This window comes from Opisthorchis viverrini (genome assembly GCF_000715545.1).
Source record: "Opisthorchis viverrini unplaced genomic scaffold opera_v5_32, whole genome shotgun sequence".
In the NCBI taxonomy this organism is placed as follows: Eukaryota; Metazoa; Platyhelminthes; class Trematoda; order Opisthorchiida; family Opisthorchiidae; genus Opisthorchis; species Opisthorchis viverrini.
In genome coordinates this window covers 1,287,908-1,306,033 of record NW_008751687.1, presented here as the reverse complement: position 1 = coordinate 1,306,033, position 18,126 = coordinate 1,287,908, and the positions used below count along the sequence as shown (strand labels likewise).

Below are 18,126 nucleotides of genomic sequence, written 5' to 3'. Positions count from 1 at the left end.
TATATATTCTAGTTTAACTGATTAGAGGAGGTTAGAGTCGAGGCGCTCCAGTTTAGAAATAATACAAGGTTTGGGGAAACAACAGTCTCATGTGCGTTCAAGGCGGAGCAGAATGTATACGTTGACTATTCGCCAACGGAAGAGCTCTCGCTATTTGGAAACAGCTTTCCTGATAATAAGATTTAAATAAAACGCAGTTCCAGCGTTGTACGTTTTAACGGATGTACTTTGCTGTATCTTCGTGAGCACGTACAGCAGTCGAAAACGTAGAACAAGCAAGCTAAAACGAATCATTTGGTTACCAAGTTGTTTCTTTTGGTGTAGATCAGGTTACCGGTCTTGACCACTATCTCAGGAGATCACAGCAAACCGTTGCTTTCGCCGTTCTCGTATCTAGTCACTGTCTGCATTACATCAACTGACGACGGATAGAATATTCGATTTATTGGCGTGTGACGTTAGACCATCAGCTGCAGCCAGATTCGATGATTCTCGTAGTTCCCAACTCTAATGGGGGCGTGTTCAACAGCCCTCACACTCAGCTGCCTCAGTTTCACCTAACTTGGTGACCAGGCAGTTACTTATAGTGGATCGTGGGTGAAACACTCGCCGTACGTGGGGGCATTACAAACTCGTAGAATTACCGGACCAGTGATCTGGTCACCCTTCAATTGTCATTCCTTGACATAATAATACTTGAAAGGTTGTTGAAATCTCTTTAACAACCCACTACCGGTTTCACCCGTTTTGGAGCTCATCAGATAGGTGTAGTCCCCGCAACAACCCACTACCGGTTTTGCCCGTTTTAGAGCTCATCAGGTAGGTGTAGTCCCCGTTGTTCCGTCAACCTCATTTCCAGCTTGGCTCGATTTGGAAGAGCAGAATCACTGGATCGATAGTAGTGCTCATTTTCAAATAGATCTCGCAGTGAGTGGGGTAGATCAGTTTGACCCGTGTTACAACGGGTGACTCTCAACGTCACCTCTTCTTCCTGGACGTACGGTGGCTTGTGAAGCATTGGCTCGATGGTCGTTAGAAGAATTTTGGCCTGGTTTTGGTTGCATTGGCCAAATCCTCACCCTCGCTTAGGTGCTGCAAGACTGGTCCAAGATAAGCGACCATATTCCTGAGTTTCCAAAATACATTTCACTTCGCCGGAAGTTTGTGAACACAGTAATCTATTTCTAGTGTCAGATACGCAGCCCACGACGTTACATACTGAACTCTCCAAAAGCTTTCTTCACCTTTCCTCTTCAACTTCGTTATTGATACGATCATGGAAGACTCACCACCAGCCTCTAATGCCTCTGGGGTCAAAGTGCTCCCTGGGCCTCCGCTCACAGACATCGAGTACGCAGACGACATAGCTCTTCTTGGATCTGACCCCTGTAGTAATGCAAAAATATTAAATAGTCTAAATAATTCTGCCTCGCGCTTCTTCATCCGCTTCACACCTGCAAAATGTAAAGTGCTACTGCAAGACTGGGTGGGCTCGGTCCCTAGCCTCATACTTGCGGATGAACCAATTGAGGTAGTAGACAAATTTGTTCACCTGGGCAGCTGTATCCGTCCCGGTGGTCTCGCGAAAGATGATATTTCCATCTGGATCGGGAAGGCCAGAACAGCTTTTGTGAACCTACGTCACCCTGTGGCGCAGCTTCTCTGTCAAGGGTCGAATTTATAATGCCTTGGTGCGCTCCACATTACTATATGGATCAGAAACCTACCCGCTGCGCGCTGAGGACGTCAAAAGACTTCCGGTGTTTAACCATCGATGTCTTCGGAGCATTGCCCAAATCTGGTGGGAACACTGGATCAGCAATTCTGAAGTACGTCGAATAGTATTCGGTAGAAATAACACTCGATGGATGAACTGATCACACTGCATCGGTTGCGCTGGCTTGGCCACTTGCAGCGTATGCCAGTCGACCGACTTCCTCGAAGGGCTCTTTTCGCACAACCACGTGAAGGATAAAAGTGAGCCAGAGACGGTCAAACAATGACTTGGCAGCGAAGTAGAAAAGCCATTACCAGCAAACTCAGCTGCGCTGGTCACTGCCGTCTTCCTGGATGGGGACCCCGAGATAGGCCACATCAATGGTTAGGGACATTGTCAGACATGGCCCCATGGCTGAATGGCGCTCGTGCATCCAAGCCATTGCCTTCAGTGCATAGGTCCTCTTCCAACCCCCACCCCACTTGACAGCCCACTGACAGTGTTGGATTTATGCACCAATTTACCATCTCCCCCATACAGTGCGTAGCTACCTACCCCCCCCCCAAGTCATCGGTGAACGAAACTGCGGCAGTTACAACCACTGTACGACGAGTACGTGGTTATTACAGTCGACATTGATGATGATTTCTTACAAAACTTGTTGTCCGAATACGATCCCGACCTCCTTTATATCTGTTTAACTTCATGATTATAGAGACATTGTCGAGAACTCTGAAATCTCTTCAGGACCTTGATGTTTCAGTGGCTGTTGACGAATACCCTGTCTATACGCCCGACGTTTTTCTCCTCTTCAAGGAGGAGAACGCATGGCTGATTTTGGACGAACCGACTGGTCGTCGCGTCTTTCCACCAACTCACACACCCGCACATATTGCTCATCAACACACAGTCATTGAACACACCACTCAATCCTAGAAACTGGACTCGAGATTGCGGGGCGTCATACGGACCTATGAAGCTGTATCGTCTGCAACGGGTGTAGCCCATGAGATGTAACGTTATGGTGGTGTTTGGCGACAAAGCAGCTTATTTCTGGATCTCACTAGACGTGTATGTCAGGTTTTTTTGTAGTATACTTTTGAGACGTGACCTCGGAGAGTAGTAGTAGCGGAAATGAGACGATTTCATGTCTTTGTTAGGTATCAGAACTATATCTAGTTTTGGGCTGGTTGAAGCAAATCCTTAACGAGACAATTGGAGAAGGAGTGTTCGGTTGTCTAACGGAGAATTGTCCAACACTAAAAGTTTCGGTGGTTGGACCACGCATTACTTATGTCAAATCATCGTTTGCGAAGAGCAGTGCTGTTTTCCAACTCACTTTAGCGGAAACAGAGAGGTGGTCAGCGTCTGACCTTCCATAAATTTGTGAAAATTCTGACGAAAAGTTTGGGTATTTCCGATCCGAATCATATCCCAGGATGAAGTCGACGTGATCCCTTTGTAAATTGTTAGAGACGTCTCAAGATATGACCGCTAGTTGCTATCAATAGCGCTCTTATTATCAGTTTCTGTCCAGATTTTCTGAATGAGTGTATGGAGCTCTAGGCACAGAAAGCTTCTAATGGGTTAACAACACGTTCTTCCCCTCTTCTACTACTTCACTCGCGTCGGACATAATGACAAAGCTTGCCCACGGCTGAAATGATATCTTCGATGCCGTGGGTTGCCTGAAGGCGTGATTCTTGCGTGTGTTGCGGGGTTAAAGGGCAAAACGTTTTTGATAGGAAGTATGTAAGAAATGATATCTTTAAGTGGTGAATAATCGCATGTCTTAAATGTGCGGATCCTTGCTTGCAGCTCGTGTTTGCGCTAGCGGCGTTTTGCATCCTTCAAGCACGCGACATATTGTTTCAAGAATTCAAATGTTGATCCAAGTTAGTCCTAAATGTTTTGGAAATTTCTAGGGCGGCGATTGAAGTATGCGTTTTGCTCATTTATTAAGTGCTACCCTTATCCTTTCTGTTGTGTTCTAACTTAATTTCACGCCTGTCCATTACAGCGCTCCAGTATGCTAGGTTTTCCAACCCACGCGGATTTTACTGTCGATATTCGTATGGCCAAAACAGCCGCCACTGTGAATGCCTTCTTGAAGGACGTCGCCCAGAAGCTGGAACCCATTCGAGCAAAAGAAACAGCTCGTGTTTTACAATTGAAAAAGGAAGAAGTGAGCATTTCTTTACCATAATGTTACGATTAGTGTTTTTTTTCCAACACTTGCATCTTCGTATTACAGTGCCGTATAAGTTTTCAGACCGAAAGTTTCGTTAGGATCGGTCTTTCTTCGGTTGTACTCCGGTTGATCTTCTGCGGTCCCGACTTGGATTGTCCTATTAACACTTTCTCCTTCACAGAATGACGTCGCTGAAAACCCTCTCATCCATGCTGAGGCTTCTTGACTTCACGAGTACGGAATGTAACATCACATGGGGCTTTTTGTTACAAATTCCCCCGTGTTTTTATCTCTGTCAGTTGCCAGCTATGCAGGTGATTTCATTTCATACTAGTACATCGGAATGATCTGTGTTAACGACACAGGTTTCCAACACCCTCAATTATTGCTCCTGTGCCTCACACTTTCGGTCTCTTTCATTTTTCTTCATGGAACTGCGATCTCCGGATCACTTTGAACAAGGCAATAAGGGCAACAGTGTGGTGGGATGAATCTACCTCATAAAATTTCAACCCTCCATTGAGCTATATTGGTGGTTAACAGAGTATCATACTCCGTTGGTAAATGGTTACAGGTTATTGTAACACAACATATTGGCTCTCTAGATTGTGTGTCAGAACATATATGTTGCCTTGTTCCTCAAAAATGTGTACACTGACGGTGCTCTGACGGTCTTACGACTACCACCGCTGTTTCGCGTTTATGCTTTCAAGCTAAAGGCTTTGGTTCAGGACCCTAATAGTCCTCCCATTTAAGCCTGGATGTCCTGGCAGTATCGCCACACCAGCTGTCGCGTAATCATCCGGGTCACCTTACTTGCTGCGTACAACAGGGTGGGTAAACGAAAAGGGGCTGCTGACACCTGCCCTCTTCAATATTATTTCTTAACTCCCCTTCTGTCCTGTTTAGTGGTCACTCTCTAAATTGCAGACACTTGGCTATGAACCTCAGGCGATTCTGCACCTACTGCGACGCGTTTTGCCGGTATTCTTTTAGTTCTCGCTTCTCGAATGAAGGCCTGTTCACGTGACCAGATCCTCGTAGATGATAGTGTTTGCGTTGTTAGTCTCTCGCCCTCCATATTGACCCGCACTCGTCGAAATAATATTCATTCTTTGTTTATAGTTCCTGCATATGTATCAGTTAGCTGTAGTTCTGCTTCGGTGAAAGTGTAAGGTTCTGTTCATGACTGCCTATTTTCTGGACCACTCACGTCTACCCAGGTCATGCTGTAGCCCGGTGTAGATTTTCCATAAGTTACTTGGGAGAGGGGACGAAAAAACAAATTCCTCGTCTTGGCATAGAAAGGATTTATGACCCACAGTCCTGGAAATGAACAAAGCCGGTGCAGCTAGAAATGTGCGGAAACTTTTCCACCTGATATACAAAGCATTACTGTTAGAACCGGTTCTTACTGAGATACTCTGGGATACTATTGGAAATTTGAAAATTGAAATATTTAGCAACAGCGGACATCTTGATTGCCGAAACGTCTTCTGTCCAAATTGATGTTCAGTTTTGTCACTGACTCCCTCATGAAGTGTATTTCTCAAAGGACCGTGAATCTGGGCGTTGAGACCACGTCTCAAGAGCTGTTGGTAGACTTAGACTGTGTGAGTGACTGTTCTTTTATTTGACGCCCAAACATTCGCTCAAAATACTCTGAATACTATGTCGGCAGTAGTCTTCTGTTTGAGTACACGGTTTGTACGTTGAAGATCGCATTTAAGGATCTCCCGCCCTTATGTACCTATTTGAAACTTCAGAATGAGCAGCCCGGTTTTTTCAAGGGCTTGTTCATCTTGACAGCTGTACAAGCCGTAATTACACAAATGAAGCTAGTGAACGCGTCGCCAAGGTAAGACGAACTAAAAAAGCTTACACAAATGAAGCTAGTGAAAGCGTCACCAAGGTAAGACGAATAGTTTTCCAACTTGCGTCACCTTTCTTGTCAGAGACGAGTATCACCTTGTAGTAGTCCTACTCTGTGGATGTGAAACTGGGCTCCTCGGACTTGAATAATTCAGTCACATTTAGTCACCGCTCTCCGTGTAGTATAGCAGACACTAAGTGGATGAACCATATACGTATTGAGACGATCATTCGAGCATTCTTTCGAATACCAGAAAGGGTTCATGATGGCGGTTGAGGTATGTATGCTTGAATACCGCCACTCCAAACCGAACGAGATGTTCGCGCAGGAAGAATGATGGTCTCGTTGACGCAACGCATTGGATATTCACGCGACAGAGCAAAATTTCCAACTTTCATAAAAAAGCTCGTCCTAAGACTGGGGATGTGCACTTGCTAGTTCTCAAAACCTTTTTTCAACTCGTCACAAAATTCGGGCGATCCTTCCTCTGAGGGGACTTATTACGCGCCTTCAATGCCCGAATTACTGTGATGGTATGTGCCCGTTTTAATTTCTCAATGTTTATGTGGGCTTGATGGACGGAATTGTAATTCAGGGGTTAGGTAGCCAGTGTAGGCAGTCGTGGTTACAGGTTTGGAACGAATCCATCAGTCTAGGCGATCGAGTTCGAAGGTTCACCTCTCATAGCTGATTGCGCATTCAGGTAAATACGTACGCGCAATCTACGGACTGAAGGGTGTCGATAGTCACTTTCATCTAACCAGGGATGCATCACTGCGCTCATAGTAGGAGATTCTCCTGCTTCGCATGGTCCGATTGAATCAGATCTATCTATGCTTTATCAGGCACTGAACAACTGTCTTGCAGCAATCCCAATATCACCAGTAGCGCTACAAGGCCGCAGTTAACTGTACACTTGACGTCTTTTCTACACTTTTCAAAACACAATATCCTATACACAGTGCATGAGTTAGTATCAGTAATAAGAGCTTGAGATAGCTCAGCGTTGAAGGTGGGGGGTTCCTATGAGTTCACTCACGAATCCATTCATTCGTACCGCGCTTTGGATAGTTATTCAGTACCACGTTCATTTGTTTATGCATACTGTCATCACCGAACATCGTGCCCTCATCCAAGTGGCTGCTAAATGAAGTCATACGTTTGAAACCAACGTATGAGGTTTCCTCTAACGTACAAACAAGGCAAAACCGTCTGAAGAATCGACATTCACTGGAGTTCGATTGTATTGATGCAGGACGTGAGGTTTTCGAAAACTAGTTGCGATCCGGCAAATAATCGAGGTGGCACCCAATAAGGAACGTGAGTGAATTACTGTTCCCGATTGAGATTTCGTCCTGTTAATGATACCAGCCTGTGCTGAAAAGTTGAGAAGCACTGTACAGTTGTTTCACGATCACCGGTAATAATCAGCAGTGCGCATCTCAGTTTCAAACCCTTGACCTTTCAACCCGTGGCTGATCATTTTACCGTTCGGCCTCGAGCGGCTAAACAGCAGTGTGATCAGCTCTCTCTCCGTTCGTATGGCAATGTGTGTAATTGTTTCTCAGTTTGTGCAATCCTTGGAACGGTTTTCTAATTGTTTGACTTGGTTTCTCAGGTTCATTCAGATCAAAGGTAGGCTTCTAAGACAACCCGTCCGTACTCCTCCTCTGTCTTGATCGTATAACATTTAGGGGGACGTTTTTAGCCAGTACTAGCTATCACTTAGCTGCCACAAATAAATTCTGTTCACGATCAACTTATCATCTGTCCACAGTGTGAGCGCTTGGGCTATCCTTTCGTCAACCGCATTGAACCGTCTGATCTCCGGTATTACATTAATCTTATCAAAGAGAAAGACTACGCGGTGGATCATCACCACTTAAAGAAATACTTCCCTCTGCGCGCTGTCAAAGCCGGAGTGTTGCGGTTATATCAACATTTGCTCGGACTGACTTTTGCTCGCGTAAATACAACAGATGTATGGCATCCGGATGTGGAATACAACAGAGTATGGCATCCGGATGTGGAAATGGTGAGTCTGTCGGAACCAATCGTTTTCTTCTTGTAGTACTGACTGTGTTAAGAAGCAACGTTGGGGTATTTTTATCCAGACGAGGTATAGGATTACTCATCGTTGGTTGTTGATGTTGTGTCAACTATAGTGAGTTAGTTTTGCTTGTCGCATTTAATTGTACCTGTAGATTCACACGAACGGCAGTGCATAACGTACGCGTTTTGCACTGGGCTGCGTGTGCGGTCAGCCGAATGCCCTGCATCCGGTGTGAACTAGATGAAACAAGATTCAATAATGAACCAGGGGGGGGGGGCAAGTTCTAGTTGTCAGCTTCCAGTGACACAACTGCCCATTTGTCTGGGGAAACTAATCAACTGAAACCCACAATATGTGCGGAGGGTGTCTCACTAGTACGCATCAGTCATAGGACGCGTTCGAGTTAATTACCTATGGCTAGCTGGTTTTGGTCAGTGACCAGTTTGATTTGAACACCGGTGCTTAAAAGGCCACCTTTGCACCTCTGTAAACCTAATAATAACTTCTGTAAGGGGGGCAAGTTCTAGAGTTGTCAGCTTCCAGTGACACAACTGCCCATTTGTCTGGGGAAACTAATCAACTGAAACCCACAATATGTGCGGAGGGTGTCTCACCAGTACGCATCAGTCATAGGACGCGTTCGAGTTAATTACCTATGGCTAGCTGGTTTTGGTCAGTGACCAGGTTGATTTGAACACCGGTGCTTAAAAGGCCACCTTTGCACCTCTGTAAACCTAATAATAACTTCTGTAAATCCGCAAGTTCCAGACTCGTAAGGCGGATCGTTTGATTAACCTTAAACCTAAATTTGAATCCAGTTTTTCGAACTTTGCTAAAAAGCCAGAACCTAAGTCCCCTCAGAATAGCCCTCTTCAGCTAACCGTGGCTTGATTGGCTTTAATCTGTGATATGACTGTCAGGTGTGGTATCTTAGAAACACATGGAAGCACTGGACAATGTTTACTTTTTGTCAACTGGTTTACGAGCTACTCACATTCCTTCCTTTTGTATTTCGTTAGTATTCTGTCACCGATACAGACACGAAGGAGCTACTGGGCTATATGTATTTAGACCTACATCCCCGTGAGGGGAAATTCGGCCATGCTGCCGTGTTTGGATTGCAGCCCGGTTGTTTACGACGTAAAGAGACGGCATCTGGTGAGGGTGTCGAACGTCAGGTGGCCGTGGCGGCTATCGTCGCGAACTTCACCGGACCGTCTACCGCTGAATCCGAAGCCTATTTGTTGCACGATGAGGTTAACACATTCTTCCACGAGTTCGGCCACTTGATGCATGCCATTTGTGCGCGCGCAGAATGCGAGCTTTTCAGGTTAGTGACTTTTCTTATTTTCGATCTGGTTCTTTGTTGCTTTATCCATCCACTACCCATCTGGGCTCATCCGGCTCCCACTGAATTTCACTGTAATCTAACCGTAATCTCATGTGTACAATATTGCCGTTCACTTTCCACTTTTCGTAACACATTCTACTTATCTGTCCCATAGCGGTACTCACGTGGAGACGGATTTCGTTGAATGTCCCTCACAAATGTTGGAGAACTGGGTGTGGAATGAGGACGGTCTGAAGGCCTTGTTAGGCGCGGAAGCTGAGCCGATACCTAAGGAGTTGCTGGACCGTCTTTTGGCGTCCCGGAAAGCTACTGCTGGACTGTTCTATACGCGGCAGGTGTTGCTTGCCACCTTCGATCAGGCCATCCACACGACACATTGGAATGTAGGTTTTCTTTACAAGGGGAAAAACTTCTGTCCTGTTGACCTTAATCATGGTGCCTTCTCGTCACTAGCCCGAGACCGCTCAGTGGTTACAGCGCGAACTTACTAATCGAGGGCTCTGTTGTTTAAACCCGACCTCTGTATTTCCACTGTTCTTATCTAGGCTTTGGCAATATCTCAGCCCTCATGATTTCTTTGAATGCCATGGCAGATGGGGGGCAAACTGGTTCGAGTAGGACCGGAAGGTCCGTGGTTCGAACCCGACTCCTGCCTCTCTGGCAGCGTCCCAGCCCTCGTGCTTCATCCAGGTGGCATGGCAGCTAGGCACCGGAAGGCTGCTACAGCTGGATGACTATGGCAGCTGAACACTTAAAGGATGTTACAACTGAACGGTTATTATTACAATCATTATCACTGGTTTATTAGGTTATGACGAAATGCCCCTGAGCTGCGCTGTCCACAGGACACAGTGATATGACACCATGTAGCTGCACGACGGGTTGTGTCCGGTAACCATGACTCCTCTCATTTGAAAGAGAAGTTTGTACCCACCCACAGTTTGGCATCAAATTCAGGTGTATCCTATCGGGTAACTCTAAGTAGGACAGGTTTTTTTATATGGTTTTCTATGTCGTTTACACAAACTTGAGTCTCACCTGGGCTCTCTCGTGATCCCCATCGCCACATATTGGAGCCGGATGAAATGAGGTTGGATCTTTGCGTTCCTTTCCCGTCTTATCAGGGTGCAGATATCGGCTAAGAATCCAAATAATTCGCGTTGTATGAGGGCTCATTATTTGTTGGTTGCAGCTAAATGTCCGGCGTTTTTACCTCGTTTGGATGAATACTTGGGTGGAATTTCTGGTGGTTAGTATTGAGGAATTCGTTTTAGATTAATCGTTACGAGTTCAAATGTTCAAGATGTCCCTTATTTCTCCCGTAGTCGTTATTTTCACCGGATCGCAAGCTGGTTTTTGTCGCAAAGACACTAGAGCACAGCGTTGTATGAAGTTCGCGAATATCAGCAACTTTTTGATACCAATGCAGTATCCGAAGAATCTCTCCCACCACTTTGGTCACTTGATAGATGTCTGACAAACAGCCTTTTGGTTGAGGTGTGCCACATATAGGACACCTTGTTCTTCAAAATCTAGGTGACTCCAATAGTCACTCTAGCGACCGCTGACTCTCAGTCAGGCTTTTGAGCCAAAGTTTTCTTGGGGGCCTAGTGATGTGTTTGTCCCTGTGTGGGCGCCCTGGTTGTACCTTAGCCCATATATAACCATGAATCATACAGACAAAAATGCTTCCATGCCTCATCACTCGTTGTGTGGTGCATTGTTGTCGACGCAATCGCAACCTAGATTTAATAGTGCCACACACGTATACTTATCGTTTTTAATTTATTGAGCCACTGATAGATGCTATAGCATTAACTTGTGTTGTCTTAATTTTAGACAACCTGACACACCGGCGGCGCTTCCATATAACCGCCTCATCGCGATTCAATTGCCCGTCTTGATATGAACGTGGTCTACCGATCCCTTGCAGGTGTTGCCTTGTGCGATTGCGACCCGTGCACTTTTTCTAGTCACTCCCGCATTAGTTCGTTTAGTACCCGCTGTTTGAGCAGGAAGGGCCGAGCTGTTTCCCCTTGACTGTCCAATTTTAGCCAAACACATTGGCTATTAGGGTTTGTTCTGAAGTTCACGCTACGGGGATCATTCTCTACTATGAATCTCGAAATTTCTTTGGGAATAGTCTGGAAGTTTTTACCTACGTGTTATTACCAGTCGATTTATGCAGCCTGTAGCCCGAACTTGGACCCCAACCATCAGCGTTAAATTGGTCTGCGATGACCACATATAGCCTCCACGATTCAGTTTAGTCTTCCACTGCTCTAGCATTGTTCTTCACAGTGCTGGTTGTTTTTATCGTACCATCGGTAACCTTAAATTTTTGCTTTAGTCTGCCTGTACTCCGATACAGGTGACACCTTTTAGTTAGTCTTGAATGACACGTGTTGCGTATGTTGTGGAAGGTTTGTTTTTCCCCTCTTTAGGTCGCTTGTCCATATATCCTGCATAAATTTATCGCAACGCATTTAAAAAAAATTTGGTTTTGAATTTATTATTGAGCGGATTTCACTTTCCCTTTTCGACCTGGTTAGAGCGATCCGTATGAAGTCTATGTCGAGTTCAGTCGAAAATTGTGCGACATTGATCCCACACCTGGTACGTGCGTACCTGCATCGTTTGGACATCTGGCAGGTGGATACGATGCTAGATACTACGGATATTTGGTAAGCTGTTGCCTTCTGTCTGGACCTTTTCTTCATTTCCCAGGCGTTGTACATCAACTCTTTGTCTTGCATTATTTTCTCTGTGAATACTTTTGTGCTATAGTTCCTGATCTTGATTTAAGAACCCCCTTCTGTGTTACTACGGTGTGTCAGTCGCCATGTGACGCCCAACTTTCGATTGACTTGTCCGGGAATGTGTCGGTACCATCGAATTCGACGTTGTTGTATTATTATACTACAATGCACATATTGTATTGCTGAGTACCCATTAGTAGGTGACTTGATGCAATCCACAGGACTAGTGTACGCAGTGGAAGTTCTGGGATGGACGATGCTAAGGTGGAAATAGTCATATTTTCTTAGTCAGGTGTCCTTTAAGTGATGGCGTCATACTGGACAATGGGAATCCTGATAGTCCACCAGCTCCCATATCTTGCTGACTACTTATTATGCTCTGTGGATACCCCGTGGTTATGGCGCGCCGCACTACGCCACATACTTGGTATCTTATTGTAAGCTAGAGTCCGTGGAAGCTGTGCTGCTTGTGGGATCATTCGAAGATCTCTGTATGTAGGTGGGCCTTACTGGATACCTTGAATCATTCTTTCCCCTAACGATATTCTGTTTCGGTACGCCGTTACCTTTCTATGAGTAGCAGTCCTTAATTCGACGTGTTGTCTACTAGCAAGCAAGCCCGAGATAAATCCGCTGTTATGAAAGGATATTAACAACAGTTGCTCATCATAAACGACTGTGTTGTTTGTATATTTCATCAAACTGTGCCCGCCTTAATGAACCCTCGTTCGCACTGTCCTTGATGCGGAGTGATGGTTATTCCTCTCCAACGCTATCGTATTTGCAGCCAGTAATTATGGGTAGAACGAGACATCTTTCAGATATATATAGTCACACATGAATAGACTAGTCTTCTCATCCAACCAGGCGCGGAATTTCACCGTGTCATTCAGAGGTAAGTTTGAACTAGTCTCGAAGTTAAAGTATACGTTCTATTCTGGTTTCCTTTGGAAGCCGCCCGACGCTTGTGCGAGCTGGGAGGAATTGACGACTGGCACCCGTGTCACTATGATTGCTGAAGAAGCTTTGCGGCCAGAGTTATCGTCTTCACCAAGTTCGCAAGCTGATTCGTTCAATCCATAATCGTTGGAGTAGGGACGGCTTTTGAAATCTGTGCTTGAAGACGGACCGTAAACTGAAATACACTCATTTGCAAATCAATTTGGTTTTCACGAGAGACCCAACTGAATCTCTCGTTTGTAATATTCTACAACTGAATGTGCTGCACACAGGCCGCCTCATGATTCAATTGGCACGATATTCGAGATATCGCAGTATATTTTTGTAAACGAGAGATTCAGTTGAGTCTGTCGTGAAAACCAAATTGATTTGGGAATGAATGTATTTCTAGAAAACCTGACAATATCTTAGTGGGCTGTCGGAGAGCTTTCAGAGTAGTTTCCTTTATTAATTCTTCTTACTTTTAGTGTCCGTTTCTTGATATTAGAGGGTATCCGGACTTCATTCACCATATATCCGGTGCTCCGTCCCTAAAACACGTACAAATATTTATCAATAAGAAGTTCCCAAATAGCAAAAACGGCAGTTTCCCTGAAAGGCAGGAGCCACAACGGATTCTTCGAGAAGGTGAAGGAAAAGAAATACCCCATGAGTGCCGACAACATGGAGCAGGAACCCACATTAATTTTTATTGAAGATAAACGAAATCATGTCGCTTCGAACTTCCCGAAAACTATATCCATGATATCAGTGACCAATTGTCGTTAGTAAAAAAAACAAAAAAATAGTTTTCCCAACACAATTTCAACCGTCTTCAGAGCACAAGGTTCAATCACCGTTTTGTCTGGTCCGCATTTTCCAGCGCCCCGTTAAATCTTGATGTTCGAAGGAGCCATTCCCATCTTTTTTTTTACCAGCGTTGCTTTAACTTCACTTGTATTTTTTTTTATCTATATTTAAGCCAGAGCTCTCCTTCTTATCAAGAATAACGGATGCGAAACAGATTTTCGGATTTGTGAATAGTTGTGCTCATGGTTTTTGACACTGATGGTCTACTCTGAGTGGCACCAGTTGAACAAGAGAAGTTTAAATACTATTGAACCCAGCCACCTAGAAAGATATACGATGGGTGATCAAGGCCAATCAGCACAAAATGAAAGTAAAAGATTCAAATCAGTCAGTCAGTCAGTCAGTCAGTCAGTCAGTCAGTCAGTCAGTCAGTCAGTCAGTCAGTCAGTCAGTCAGTCAGTCAGTCTCGCCGGGTGACGACAAAATAGTGTTGCACACTGACGGCAAGGCCCATTTCAGGATCAGTCGGCCAGGCGACTTTTGGGCTGTCTGACTTGGTCAAAACCGGCTGGCCCACAATTTGTGATAGCTCACCTCAACGGACGGGATTGTCTTTGTTTTGGATTCGTGAACTAGTAGACGTGAATAAGTTCGCCGGGTGACGACAAAATAGTGTTGCACACTGACGGCAAGGCCCATTTCAGGATCAGTCGGCCAGGCGACTTTTGGGCTGTCTGACTTGGTCAAAACCGGCTGGCCCACAATTTGTGATAGCTCACCTCAACGGACGGGATTGTCTTTGTTTTGGATTCGTGAACTTCTGGTGTCACTACAGGCGCCTTGACCGGAGAGCGTGTTGGGGTTCTGTGACGTTCGTTGCATATGCAACACTGGAACTCGGATGTAGAGACAACACGTACAAACTTCAACCGATCGTTTTCAGTGTCATAGTCTACCTGCGTGGGAAGCACCAAGTATGGTGTAGGGCTCTTGCAGTACCAGCTGCGTGCTTGTTCTAAATGGAAGGCAAAATCGGTTTGGAACCAATGTTGATGGATATATGCTTTACCGCCCAACCCACGTGCACATCACTTAGCGGAAGTGATTATCTTGTTAATGCTTTTACTTCAATGTATTCGCAGCAGTATCTGCCTTGAGACGTTCTCACCACTTATATTATTTGCTTATTCTCTTCCTCACAGTGGAGTGAAGTTTTCAGCGCGGATCTCTATGAGTCACGCTTTAGACACGCCCCAGATGGCGGGTGTTTGAGTAAGACAGTCGGTCGTGAGTATCGCACAAAAATTTTGCAACCCGGTGGATCCAAAGATGCCTCAGACATGCTACGTGACTTCCTTGGACGAGATCCCAACAACTCTGCTTTCTTCAAACTTCTGGGCATCCAGGTTTAATTTTTATACTGTGATCTGTTTGCCTGACATTCGTTTATGCTCCTATTCAGGTCGGTCATGTTTTTGAGCAAGTGTTTTTGGAATGTCTTGCCTTTTATACATTTGAAAACTAGCCCAGAACTGTTTTCTTCTTGAGGACATGAACCCTGGGTCGACTTTGTTCCAGGTCACTTCATTCAGTTGTCGTTGGTCGTCGGATTCTTCTGTACTTTACAATAGAATGCTGCTGCAACCAATCTTCTGTTTCAGTGGGAGCACCCGGATGTTTTTGTTCGTTATCTGGTATAACACCTTCATATAGCTCTGCAACGGAATTCTTATAGAACCAGATATAATGTTATCCCACTTACGACGAACACCTCCCCACAATGCCAGCTTTTGGTTGGCCCCGACGGACTCTTGTCATAGCCTTTCATCTACCCTAACAGTCGCTACGGCGTATCGGTCCCTACGCCACGCCACACGGTCACTTATACTGGGACTTTCAAATTTACGGACGAGACTCGAGTTAAAGCACATAAGGTTTCACCTGCCTTGATCGAACCGGGTTACTCACATTTGGCGTTTTGAAATTTGATAATCTCCTGGTTGTTGGTCTGTTCGTCGAGCTTGGCAATCGGATTGCATTTCTAAGCGGACAACTGTAAGTCAAAGTATACAAGGTGGCGACTCATACAGCCCAACATCTTAGTCACCACAGATATTATCCGAAATATCACAAAGCCATATCCTGTCTCTTCAAGTGGATCGAGGCGTACTGCAAATTACAAAATCAGGATAGAGAAACGCTTGTACGAAGTTTCCCGACGCAATGAGAGTCCGAGAAATTTCTTCCGGAGAGTCCTCAAAATCTCCATCAAAGAAAAGGCAGACTAATCACACTTCCATGCATCAGCAACATTTCCGAAATGACTGCAAGATTGTTACGGCAACGTAAGATATCGGCGACTCACAGACCTGGGAACATCAAAGGAAAGTTGACTGCACTGATAATGGTTAATTTCACATAGGTTTCGACAGAGGCTTTGTGGGACAAGCATGAGCGAAGCCTTCCGTGGACAAAAACTTGCATCTAAGAGATATGGTCAAATTTCTCTTGGTTTCATTCACAACGATCGGAATGAACACAAGTTCAACTGGATTAGTGTTCGATCTAATCTATAAGTATGAGTAAAAGGACTCCACAACTCAAGAGGCAAAGCTGCTTGGGACACCGGATGGGAAGCAGGCAAATCTAATTTCAAAGAATTATCCCATCTGACGGAGACGAAGATCTGGCCAATTGTTTGGTGAATCATGGATCACAATACGAGACTAGCCGATAAGGGAAGAAATCTAATTGGCCTACCCGGCGTCAGGGAATCGCCTATCACGAGAGGGAAATCTACGTGAAACAGGAGGTGCAACTGGAGAATCAACTCCAAGAAGATTAGGTAGTAGCATCAACGAAATATGAACCAACCAACTCGGAGAAAGAAAACTACCAGGACTAGAGATCGTTGTATTAGCCAGTCGTGTTCAAGGAGGACTGACCACGACGCTACACAACTCGAGAACGGACGAGTCAGCTCCGTGGGTAAGACCCTCGGAAAAAGCCACTCAGCGGACCAATCGGATGAGGGAAATACAGACCACAGTACAAGTTGCAAGCCTCCTAATAAAACTACGAGGTATACACAAATCAGCCAACTATGTCAGCTGAAAGCAGGTCCGAAACCGATTAAGAAGTCATCGTTTCATCCAGCCGCTCACTGTTGGTGTTTCCTCGATTGATGATGAAACGTTTGCGATCTAACTGCCGACCTCGGTGGACCGATCAACATTTGATCAACCACCAAGAAAAGTCTGTGGGCAGCGTTGTATCTTTTGACGGATACCTTTTGACTATGATTTAGTTGAGAGAATAGGGTTCCCTCAATGCGTGTGTATGATAGAGCGAAATTCCTCAGATTTAGGAATGTTGATAGTTCGTCTTTGTCTCGCCAACTGAACCTTGAGTACCACCATATTCTTTCTATGTGCATCAACCTAATGTGGACTGGACAACATTTACAATTTTTCACTTTAGTAGCTTTTGATTGAAGTCAGGTTAACGTTTTTTTCGGGCTGGCTCGGTGAATTTTTTACATTTTACTCCCTCCAGGGACAAGAAATTTCAATCAACACCTTACTGCTGAGTGTCTACCAACCAAAAAGCTGCAATCCCAACGGAAGGGAGTACATACAGCTAAGGAAAATGTTTTAATTAGATTGCAGTTTAGTGATGATCACATAACCATGGCTTTTACGCATGAATCATTTGCTGCAGTTGGTGGCTGTTATCCAACCACCCAGCTGCTCTTAAATTCTACATCGAGGAAGGTCAACCTGAATAGTGGTACGCATAAGCCATCCAAAATCAGCCTCATTCGTCGTATACAAATTCACGTACACTTGGGAGAACACTGACAAAACAAACCGTAACGTATGTGAACGTGGCTCGGACCACCTACCTCGTTATCTGAATCAGCTGACTGAACAATCGATCAGAGGTCAGAACCAAGCCCGAAGACTGACCTTAGTGATGGCAACGAATATTTTGGGCGATGGTGATTGAGTTGTCTCAAAAACATTGATCGGAATCATACTCCACAATCCCATTCCGAAAGTGTTAGTGTTCAGCGGGGCAGTGATGATTAGTCACCGTACACCCAGTTTATGCACAGAGCATATTTTGACGTGCACTTTGGGATAGAGAAATCGACCCACTTGGTCCACACATTGGTTGACTGCGTCTATCAGTTTATTCTGACTAGATAACAGACTTATTGGAAAATGTTTAGGACCGATTGGGAAGTCATCGTTTCAGAGAGGTTTGGTAAATAATCGGTGAATTTATTGCTAGGCAACGTTTCGCTTTTGACACAAAAGCTTCGTCAGGCCAAGTGAGTAAGTAAGCAGGTTGAGTTGGGAGCCAACTCCAAGGCCCAACAAGGAGTGGATTGGAATAGCGGTCATTCCATACAAAACAAACACAACTGA

At 45.0% G+C, this 18,126-nt stretch overlaps 2 protein-coding genes across 2 annotated transcripts in view; one reads left to right on the top strand and one right to left on the bottom strand.

Annotated features, from left to right (window-relative positions):
- The window catches only part of T265_02525 (hypothetical protein), a gene marked incomplete at both ends in the record, with an annotated part of 27,997 nt that extends 17,636 nt beyond the window's left edge, over positions 1-10,361 (bottom strand). The window contains 2 exons of the mRNA XM_009166788.1: positions 1,290-1,386; positions 10,224-10,361. Of these exons, the coding sequence (XP_009165052.1) occupies positions 1,290-1,386; positions 10,224-10,361 (235 nt within the window). The remainder of the gene's footprint in view (positions 1-1,289; positions 1,387-10,223) is intronic.
- T265_02526 (hypothetical protein) overlaps positions 1-15,336 on the top strand; it is a gene marked incomplete at both ends in the record, with an annotated part of 30,578 nt that extends 15,242 nt beyond the window's left edge. The window contains 5 exons of the mRNA XM_009166789.1: positions 3,738-3,902; positions 7,559-7,816; positions 8,854-9,164; positions 9,340-9,568; positions 14,896-15,336. Of these exons, the coding sequence (XP_009165053.1) occupies positions 3,738-3,902; positions 7,559-7,816; positions 8,854-9,164; positions 9,340-9,568; positions 14,896-15,105 (1,173 nt within the window). The remainder of the gene's footprint in view (positions 1-3,737; positions 3,903-7,558; positions 7,817-8,853; positions 9,165-9,339; positions 9,569-14,895) is intronic.
- Between the last annotated feature and the right edge of the window lie 2,790 nt (positions 15,337-18,126).